The sequence below is a fragment of the Trichosurus vulpecula genome, chromosome 7, assembly GCF_011100635.1.
Source record: "Trichosurus vulpecula isolate mTriVul1 chromosome 7, mTriVul1.pri, whole genome shotgun sequence".
Taxonomy (NCBI): domain Eukaryota; kingdom Metazoa; phylum Chordata; class Mammalia; order Diprotodontia; family Phalangeridae; genus Trichosurus; species Trichosurus vulpecula.
In genome coordinates this window covers 148012817-148023776 of record NC_050579.1, presented here as the reverse complement: position 1 = coordinate 148023776, position 10960 = coordinate 148012817, and the positions used below count along the sequence as shown (strand labels likewise).

Genomic DNA, 10960 nt, shown 5'->3' with positions numbered 1-10960 from the left:
TCCCAGAGGAAGACCAAGTGGTAGCCATCCCTTAATCTGTGGGGATCACAGGGCCTCCTAGGGGTCAGACCCTAAGGAAGACCCAAGTGATGGCCCCTTAGGATGGCAGTAAGATCACAAGGCTCCCGAGACAGGGCCGGAAGTCCCATGTGATGTCCCCTTAAGAAGGCCATGCAGACCACAGGGTTCCCCAAGGGAATCCAGAGTGGTAGCCCTCTTAACACCACAGTGGGGATCACAGGACACCCCAAGACAAGATCCAGGAGTAAGCCTGGCGAGCTTCCACTGCCTGTTGCTTCCCTTCACTTGACCTTAGGAAAATCCATGTGATTTGCCCATTCACACCCAAAGAATTCAGGACCAGAGTGGGCAGAGGAAAGCATTTTATTACGCTCCCTGGGAGAGCGGGTGTAGTGCCCGTAGGAACACTCACACTGATACAGCTGCAGGAGCAGGGGCAACCATTCCCTCCACTCCTGCTAGAGTCATGGTTAGTTTACAATCTGTTTTTTTACATAGTTTTCCTAGGTTATATAGTTTATATAAAGGATAATAAGGATACAGAAGCAAAAGTGAAGTTAATTAGATTTTCCTTGTCTTAGTTTAGGATTAAACTATATTCTTTTACTTCCCCTATTTTCCCTCTTTAACATATGCAAATTACACAAATCAGTAGGCCTGGATTCTTGACCAAGACCAGTCCCTAGATAAGCTTGAACAGGTTCAAGTGGGTTTGGCCTCTCTAATTCCCCAGACTGCCTTCTCAAAAAGTATGCACATGCCTACAAGCCTCTGACCTCTCACCTGACCGACCTTGAGGCCTGGTCTCTGCTAAAGCTGGGGTGGGGGAGGGCAGGGAAGCACACTTTTAGTTCTGTGGAAACAAAACTCCTCCTCCCATTTCTTACACAGATGAGGAAACTGAGGCAAACAGAGGTTAAGTGACTTGCCCAGGGTCAAACAGGTAGTAAGTGTTAGTGGTCAGATTTGAGCTCATCTGCCTGACTCCAGGCCTAGCACACCATACCACTTAGCTGCCCCTAATTAGATAAGAGACAGTGTAATCAATTAGTCCATATTTATTGTGTCTATGTACAATAATAATAGATGAATTAAACTTTAGGACTATTTAGTAGAGATTTTGAAGGATACATGTATAAAGTGGAGTTAATAATAGCAACTACCTCCCAAGGCTGATTTGAGGAGCAAATGGGATAGTATTTCTTAAGGGCTTGGCATAGTGCCTGGCACAGAGTTGGTGTTTAATAAGGGGCTTATTTCCTCCCTCCCTCCTTTCTCTCTCCCTTTCTTCCTTTGTTCATTCATTTATTCATATTCTCCCTCTTCCTTCTTTCCTTCCTAGCTTCCTTCCTTCCTGTAAAATGAACAAATTTACCCCCACCCCGGAAAGATTTGTATAGACAATATGGCCTTAATTCACATACAGGTTTTCCATTTTTGATCATGTGTCCCTCTGTAGGATGAAAAACCATGTCATGAAAATCTTAAGAAACAAGAGACCTGGGTTTATTCTTGGCTTATGTCATCTGGCCTGTGTGGATGGGCAGATTTGCCTCAGGTAAAATTCAGACAGCCGCAACGCTATTTGTTTTTGTGAGATGTTTTATAAATAAATTCAACAAATATTTTCTTAGTGAGTTCATTCATTCATTCAACAAACATTTGCTTGGTGCCTACTTTGTGCAGAACATTATGCTAGCCACAAGGAGAGCCATGACATTTATGTAATATGTGATTTCTACCCTCATACAATTTACAGTGTAGTTAGTGTTTATAAAGTACTTTTTGGCTTTTTAGAGAGAGTGATAGAAAAGCTAAGAGCCATTTAATATAATCCAAATCCAGCAAGCATTTATTAAGCTTCTACTTTTACTAAAGCTTTGGACATACGATGACAAAACTGAGAATAGTCTCTGACCTCAAGGAGCTTATGTTCTATTGAGGGAGATATAGCATGTAAACAGCTGAGTATGTACACGTCAATCTGAGGAGGAGAAGGATATTAATACCTGAACTGAAGCTTACAGAAGGCTAGGGATAGTAAGAGGTGGAGTGAGGAAGGAATGCATCTAAGTCACAGGGAAAAACCTGTGTGAGCAATGATTCATTTGGATCCCTACTCTAATTGGTATTAATCAGTTTGATATTTTACATAAATCATATAGGGATAATTAGATAATATAAATTCTTATAGTGGGCCTCAAACTTTAATCCAACATTTACCATTTGTTTACCAGTTATGAAAGTCATTTGCACAACCACAAGAATGCTGACAAAGATATCTCCATCCTGTTTTGCTCAAATTCCATGTCCAAAACCAGCATGGGTGGGATGCCTTGATTCTTTGGAAAATCCTCCAACTTATTTTTGTACCTCTGGACCACCCTTTCTTGCCCCACTTGAGGAGGTGACCATCTTATGACCACTTAGTCACCTGAGATGACTTTTGCCTGGTCCATCTAATGACCACTTAGTCAGTGGAGATGTCCAGTGCTTTGCCCACCCCAGGAAGATTCTGAGAAGGCCCATCCTGGAGTTCCACTGAGAAGTGGGCCAAACCTTGAGGGCAGGAAGGTATTGGGCCAAAACAGTGATTCAGTGCTATGAATAGAGTATGAGTTTAATTTATCTTTGATGGTGATTTTGATGTAGAAATACTAGGGAAAGAATTCTTAGGAGATAATGACTCCTAACCTCAAGTGGTCCTGTTCTTCCTTCCTGAAAGCAATGCATTCATGTACTGGGGAGTTCTTCATTCATATGCTCGACATTCTTTTTCTTCGGAGTGTTCCAGCTGTATTTTTAGCAATTCCTTTCCTTGCAGATTGTACATGCTCAGCCATCTGTGATTGTCTGGCCTTGCCTTGCTCAAGGGTGACTGGAGACTTGCAACTAAAGTTGTGGTTGGGAAGAGGGACTCCACTGGGCCTGGAATCCAGTGAAATATGACTCACATTAATGCTGCTTGCACTTTGGGAAGAGTACATATATAATGTCTTAAGGAAGGCAGATTTTGTATTGGTCTCCTGCTTACAGAGAATGATGTAACATTTAGGAAAAAATGTGCAACACAGAATTCCATAGTTAGATATTAAAATGACGATGATCTCCACAGCTGGTAAGTATTTGCCAAAAGTTGTGGCATAAACGGGGATAAATATTATCCATGCAATGAAGTAAATGAGCATGCCAAACGTTATGAACTTAGCCTCATTGTAATTTGCTGGCAATTTCCTGCCTTTAAAGGCAGATATGAAGCAAACAAATGCCAGGATAGCTATGTAGCCTAGCATGGTACCAAAGGCTATGATGGAGCCCTCATCACACTCCAAGATAATAACTCTGGGTATGGAGAAATTCTTCTCCACAAAGGGCTCTGCAAATAGAAGCCATACTATACAAATGATCATCTGAACCCCTGTACAAATCACTATGATGGGTATGGGCTTGTAAAGGCGCTTCAGACATTTTTGTAATCTGGGGTCGAAGCTGAAGGCTAGCAGAATTTTTAGGGACTTAGTCAGGATGCAGGAGATGCACAGGGCAAAGCTCATGCCAAAGAGGGTCTGTCTGGCTTTACATTTGAAGTCTTGTGGCTCTCCCACAAAAAAGCTGGTGCTAAGAAAGCTGAAGAAGTGGCAAAGGAGGATCACATAGCAGAGGATCAAGCCCCCAGATGATTTAACCACAGGGGTGTTCAGGTTTCTGGTAAATATTATTCCAACTGTAAGAGTGCAGACGATCCCCAGCGCCGAGAAGGTCAGGAGCAGAATGGCGAACCAGTCGTTCCAATTGAGATACTCAACTTGCTTCTCAAAGCACATGGTACTGTTCACTGGGGCCCAGTGGGTCTTGCTGTTGCATAAAAGGCAGTGATCCATATCTAGAATAGAGAAGAAGGCGTTGGAATTGGGAGCATCCAAGGGGACATTGGTAGGCCAGGCTAGGTTACTGTAAAGAATAGTTTTGGCCTTCCCGACTCTAAAATGAGAGATGACTGCTCAGACATAGACATCGGTGGAGAGGGTTTAAATATAAAAGTATACGGTGGCCTTACAAAGAGAAGGTGAAAGAGTCAGCTGAGGGGAAGGGACAAGGAAGGAAATATGGAGATGGCGTGATGGAGATTTAGCTGGGATTTAGGGACGGTGTGTGTGTGTGTGTGTGTGTGTGTGTGTGTAACACATACTTTTGTACTCAAGGTAACAGAATACCTAAAACCCAGGAAAGAAAATACAAAGAAGGAACTTAGAGAATTTTCCAGGAAGGAAGGATGGAACATATTGCAGAGGGCCTAGTTTCTTATGGATGTCTAATAGTTAAGTATGTAGAGGCAGCTGGATGTCTCAGTGGATAGAGCACTAGACTTGAACTCAGGGAAACCTGAATTCAAATCCTTCCACAGACACTGATTTGCTGTGACTAAATGACTGGACAAGTCACTAAACCTCTTCCTGCTTTAGTTTCCTCATCTGTAAAATGAGGATAGAAATAACATCTACCTCACTGGGTTGTTGTAGGGATAAAATGAGACAACATGTATTGCCCTTTGCAGACTTTGATGCATCATATAAATGCAAGCTACTATTATTAATTATTATGGAGCTTTGAATTGTGTAAGGCCTCCTCAAAAATCACATGTGGCCTTTCTCTGGCAGTACAGCGATTGTCACTAGGTGAGATCATTCTACAGGGGACTGGACCTATGATCTCACTGTATAGGGAACTCCCAGGTGAAGATGGTCTCTCTACCAGTGAAGGCCAGCACTTTTTCTGAAACTCTGAGAGTCTTTGAGAGCTACTTAGAACACCGAAAGGTTAAACGAGGATCATAGCCAGTATGTGTCGGAGGTGGGATTTGAACTCGGGTCTTCTTGGCCCTGAGGCCAACTCTTTTATCTGTTATGCTGCAGTGTCTCTTATAGCTCCTTCTACAACAGTTAGATGCTGGAAATGGGGTCCACTCTGAAAACTTCAGGATGCCAGTCACTGGATTTCATACTGCTGTGGCATCAGGATATTCAATATAAATAATTTCTATTCTCAGATGTCAAAGCTAGAAAACCAATCTCACTAACAAAGAAAAGAAAATTAGTTTCCTTGTTCCTGCTTGTCCTACCCTCCCCTTCCCACTACTTGAATCTGTAATTTTGTCAGCGTGGGTACTCTCTCCATCAATGCAGATTCTAACCCCTCTACAACACAGTTGACAGCCTTCTTGGGATACAGTGGCTGGAAAATTCTTTACCCAGTGGTCAACTGGGTAGACAACTCTGGCAACACCTGCCAGGTCCACAGACCACATCTGTACTTGAAGTCTTTATAGTTTGATAGGACCTGCAGGAACTTACGTTCCACTGGCATAGCCTTGGAGTGCCCAGGGTCAACTCTATGCCACAAGGAGGCTTCCAAGTGGAGCCTTAGTGGACACTTACCTATAGCTCCCTTATACCTTTCTAGATACTGCAAATTGCTATAAAACAATTGTATCAAATTTGAATGGAAGCAGGACCCACTAACTTATATGTTAGGATCCCTGTGGGTACGTATTAACTTAATTTTAAAGATACATATATATTTATTATGTATATATATGTATGCATGTCTTTATATAATTATATTTTTATTTATTTTGTTTATTTTAAATTTTGGTCATATGTTATATATGTGTGTTATAAAATAAAAATATTTTAATTTTAAAGATATATCTTTATATAATTATATTTTTATTTATTTTGTTAAGTATCTCCTAATTATATTTTAATATGATTTAGGCTCCACTAGGGAGTGTTATGGGTCCAAAAGCCAAACTCCGTGTTTGACCCCTCTGCTGCAGAGGATAGGTCTCTGGACCTGGAATTTTTTTTGACTAGACATTAGGTGGATACTTCTTTATGTCTTGTGCTGAAGTACTTATTGAAGTGAATTAGAGTGAATTGAAGTGGTGGAATGTGAGAGCCGTTGGAATTTCATACTGTAAAAAAAGGGAAGAGATCATAACGCGATTGCAATATGCTATTTAAACTGGTCTGATAAGAAAAGTAGCAATAGCATTTTTAAGCACTTTACAAATATTATCTCTTTTGATCCTTGCAACAGCCCAAGGAGGATGTCCTAGAGCTCCTCAGGAAAAAAAAAAAGGACCTATTTTGATGTCTCCCTTGCCTAAGAGGGTAGCCTGGGCCGTATTATCTCTCCATGTCTAGTTCAGGTCTCAGTTCTAGGGTTTGGATATCATTACAAACAAGACACAATGGACAGCAGGATCAGGCAGAGCTCTTCTCCTAGGTTCAGCTTCTGGGATCGTGAATTGTTATCCTTTTAAGGCTGTGGTGGCTGCTGACCTCACTCTAATCCTTTAATTTGCATTCTGGAATGACAAACAATAAGTTACTAGCAGCCCTCTGCTATCAGGAGTCAGCCTCCTTGTCCCGGTTGAAAGTTCCTTCTTTCATGTCTTAATTTTTTACTCTTGGTTGGTGAGAATGATAAGATCTCCCACATACACCTGCCTGCTGCCTCCAGGTGCCTCTGGGCTGCTCTTGTGCTCAGCCCTGTCATTCAGGGGTTGCTAGAGAGACAGTGTGATCTAGGGAATAATGATAGTGATTGCAACAGTAACAGCTAGGTTTAACATAGCGCTTTAAGGCTCTCAAGGCACTTTACAAATCTTATCTCATTGTCTTCATAACAATCCAGTCTAGGTCGTGATGTAGATGCTTGACTTGGCAGTTATGTTTCTTTCCAGTTTGTACCCTTAACTGGATATGTCTCCACCTTATTCTAAAAGAAAGCTATGACTGGGGGAAAGTAGACCTGGTTGGGATTTTGGGAGAGCTGGAAGGACACGTTAGAAAATGTCAGACTTGAAAGAAGTGGTGTATGTTGAAGTCTTTGGAAAATTGACATGTTTTTCTTACCTGTCTGATTGCTGTAATGATTTTCAGGGCAGCTCACACATTCATAGCAGCATGTGTGCTGACTTTGGGTGATTTTCTTCATTTGACCGGGACCACATTTCCTTGAGCACCTAGATTGAATTTTCTAGAAAAAAAACAGGAGGAAAAAATACTTTCAATGTTTTAAATTAGGATGTAGATATGGTTACTGGAGATTTAGACGTGTTTTTACATCATTTTCATGACACCTGGAAGACTGAAAACGAAATTAAAAAGCTAAAACAAATAAAATGTTAGATGGAGAATATTTTTTAAAGGAGGTATCTAGTTTCTCACGTATTTTAAGCTTTTTTTGCATATTTGTATAGTTGTTAACTTTTTTCCTTAATAGTATTTTATTTTTTCCAATTACATGTAGTGATAGTTTTCAACTGTTAACTTCTTTAAAAGGCCTTAAATATGCAAAGAAATAAGGGCAGCTAGATGGTGCAGTGCCAGGCCTGGAGTCAGGAAGACCTGAGTTCAAATTTGACCTCAGACACTTAGATAAGTAACTTAACACTGTTTGACTCAGTTTCTTCATCTGTAAAATGAGCCGCAGAAGGAAGTGGTAAACCACTTCAGTATCCTTGCCAAGAAAACCTCAAAAGGGGTCACAGACATGACTGCAAAATGACTAAAACAAGGGGAGAAAAATAGACAGTAGTGGAGATGGAAGTGTAATGCAGGCCTGACTCATTCCCCATTCCTACTCACTTACAGAGTGCTGTGCAGTGGAAGGAACACCAGATGTGGAGTCAAAGGGTGTGGATTCCTTCTTTCTGTGCAAACTATCTCTGTGACCTTTGGCAAGTTAGTTAACCTACCTTGGCTTTGGTTTCAGCATCTGTAAAATGAGGCAGTTGGACTAGATGGTCTCTGAGACCCACAAGTCATTTTCTAGTATAAGGTACCCTCTAGATCAGGGATTCTTATTAACCCTAAGGGTCTGTGGATAGATTTCAGAGGGTACATAAGCTTGGATGGGGTCAAAAAATTACATCTTTATTTTCATTAACCTCTAACTGAAATTTAGCATTTCATTCAGTTATTGAAAAACAGTATTGTGAGAAGGGATCCATCCATACAAAAAAGGTTCAAACCCCCTGTGCTAGAGATTCTTTTTTTCTGGGGTAAAGGGAGGGGGGGAAGGTTCTGAAGAATGAGTACACACAAATCTGGTGAGTCTTTGAAAATGGTCAAGATTAAAGCGGTGAAAATATCCCGCTCTAGGTTTAAGTTGGAGTTATTCTAAAAATTCTGTTCCCAACCCTGAAGATATAAACAATATTTAAATGTGCATATTGAGCACTCTGCTGTTAGAGTTTGAAGATGTGGCTTCGCGTCCCAGCTCAGACACAGGTCGTCTCAGCTCACACAGTCCCAAGATATTTAAACTCTCTGAGCCTCAATTTCATCATTTGTAAAATGGAGTTAAAAACACTTTCACAACTCACCCTACAGGGTAATTGGGGGGAAGACACTCATAGACACCAAAGTTATTATTGTTAGCATATTAATAATTATGATAGCTAACATTTATATAGCTCTATGTGCCAGGGACTGTGCTAAGGGCTGCACGATTATTATCTCATTTGTCCCTAATGACAACCCTGAGAAGTAGGTGCTATTTTGAAAATCTGCATTTTATACCTGAGGAAACTGAGGCAAACTGAGGCAAAATGACTTGCCCAGGGTCACACAGATAATCAGTGTGGGAGGCTGGATCTGAACCTAGGTCTTCCTGATTCCAGGCCTGGCACTCCATCCATTGTGCTACCTAGCTGCCAGTCAATTCTATTGCAAAGTGAATTACAAACATAATTTTTTGGATACATTTTTAATGGTATCTTCTCTGGCACTGAGAGGTAGAACGATCTACAGGAATAAGAGCTAATTTTGGATTTGGGAAGACATGGGTTTAAGTCTTGCCTCTGACTCTGCATGACCATGGACATGCTACTTGACCATACAGTGTTCTCAGGAAAGTATTAAAATCTGTAAGTAAGAGTTGAGTTGCTGATCTGTGTTGGTCTCTATACTAGATCTCCCTAAACCAATGAAGTGGTAAATCCAGGAAGGAGGAGGAGAAAGAGAAGGAGAAAAGGAAAAAAAATAAGGAGAAATCTCTGAATTTGGATATTCCTAGAAGATGGATCACATGAACTGCATTGGTTTTGGCATCATATTCTGACTCATCTTGGGCTTTTACTCCACTTAAACTTCCATATATTTTTCAGACAAACTGCTAACTTTACATCCTCCATCCTGTATGTGTAAAGTTGACTTTTTTTAATTCAAGGGTAAGAATTTATTGGATTTAGTATAATTAGATTTAACTCAATGCTCTGATACTCTATTGCAATTCTTTAACTCTGCAATTATATCGCACTTTATTTCTAAAGTCTTTTTTAGATATCATGTCTTCCTTATGCTAATCTGTAAATATTCATGATACTTGCTATGAGATAAATCAATCTCAGTATACTCATTTTAATTTGAAAATAGCATCTAGAGGTTAAATACAACTTTTTCAAGGCTATCTGGAGATTTCTGTTGCTGAGACCACAACACTACTAGAACAAATTCAAGTCTGAATCCACTCTGCTGATTCACTCATCTGTTTTTATGTGGAGAAGAAAGTGACCTGACTATAGGAGAAATGCGCCTAGATTTTGGATGACTTCTTAGTTCAGTGCCTTCTTTGAACACACTTATGACAAACTCTGAATTATCAATGTGTAAGTTATCTGATTTGAGTATTACCCAAGACAAATTTTTTATCTTAAGTGCCATCCAGGCATTGTATGCTTAGGAAACAGAAAATAATTTTTCTATTAACCAGAGCAAAAAATCATTGAGGAGATAAATCTGGTCTTTTTCCCACTCCTATCTTTGTGTTTAGTTTATTCAGCATATATTGGTGGCATTAGGATTGTTTTCTGCTTTGAAGGATCATTTTGGCAAATCGACAGAAATTTTGACTTCCTAACTAGTTGGTGAAGATTGAGAGCTGATCCTTAAGAGAGCCTATTCTAATACCTTATTGTGGTGTGAAGATGGCCCTAGGTTCTTGAAGGCTGTTCCAGAAGAGTATAAGCTCTGACAAATTCTATCATGTTGGAAAAGCTTTGAGCATGTTCCCAGCAACAGATGATGTTGTTTTCCAAGGGCCGGCCTGCTAAGTATAGAGAGGCTTATTACCTTTAGGTTGGCTACTTGGTGTTAAATTCTTTGGCCATGACAACCCATGGAACAAAAATTCATAGATACTGTCTCATCCCTGTTCATAGTTTGAAGATATGTTTAGGAGGGTGGAGAATAGGAGAAAATGGTTAGAGAGAGAAGATACCACCATACTCTTTCCTCAAAGTAGCTATCATCACTAACTAGACCCCTCCTTCCAGTGGGGTTGCTCAGGGCACATTCCCCCCACCCCAATATAGCCAATGACTCATGTTTCACCCCTGCTTGTCACCCACCCAGTGAATTTAAAATTTCAGGAGAATTAAAGATAGATTATTTTCTAGAAAAGATTGCAGAATCCTGTTATATACAGTAAGAAAAGGGGTCAAAGAATGCTTTCAAAGAGATGATTAGTTTACCTGGTGGGTTCTTAGTCATTTAAAATAGATTGTTATGTACTTGATATGGCTACTGTGATTATCAGAAAACCTTAATAATGATAAGTCACTTCAAAATATACAGGCTATTTAACAGAATCTTCTGAGTTAGAAGGGACCTCAGACCATTTAGTCCAACTTGTATGTTAATAAGATTTAGTATTTAAATAGTCATGAGGTAGAAAAAGTGCTTTGTAAGTGCTTTATATTATCTCAGAGGTTGAGAAGTTAAATGATTTGCCCAGGGTCACATAGCAAAGTCTCTGAGACTGGATTTGAACTCAGATTTTTGTGAGTCCATGTTCAGAGATTACTCTTCCTAGCTTCATCAGTAATCTTAGTAAGAAGCTGCTCTCTAGAGCAGATATGTTCTAACAT

General features: G+C 40.1%; 1 protein-coding gene across 1 annotated transcript in view; it reads right to left on the bottom strand.

Annotated features, from left to right (window-relative positions):
* Positions 1–2617: 2617 nt before the first annotated feature.
* GPRC6A (G protein-coupled receptor class C group 6 member A) overlaps positions 2618–10960 on the bottom strand; it is a 30525-nt gene continuing 22182 nt past the window's right edge. The window contains exons 5-6 of the mRNA XM_036765725.1: positions 6942–7065; positions 2618–3904 (exon numbers count right to left, since the gene is read on the bottom strand). Of these exons, the coding sequence (XP_036621620.1) occupies positions 2778–3904; positions 6942–7065 (1251 nt within the window). The 3' untranslated portion in view covers positions 2618–2777. The remainder of the gene's footprint in view (positions 3905–6941; positions 7066–10960) is intronic.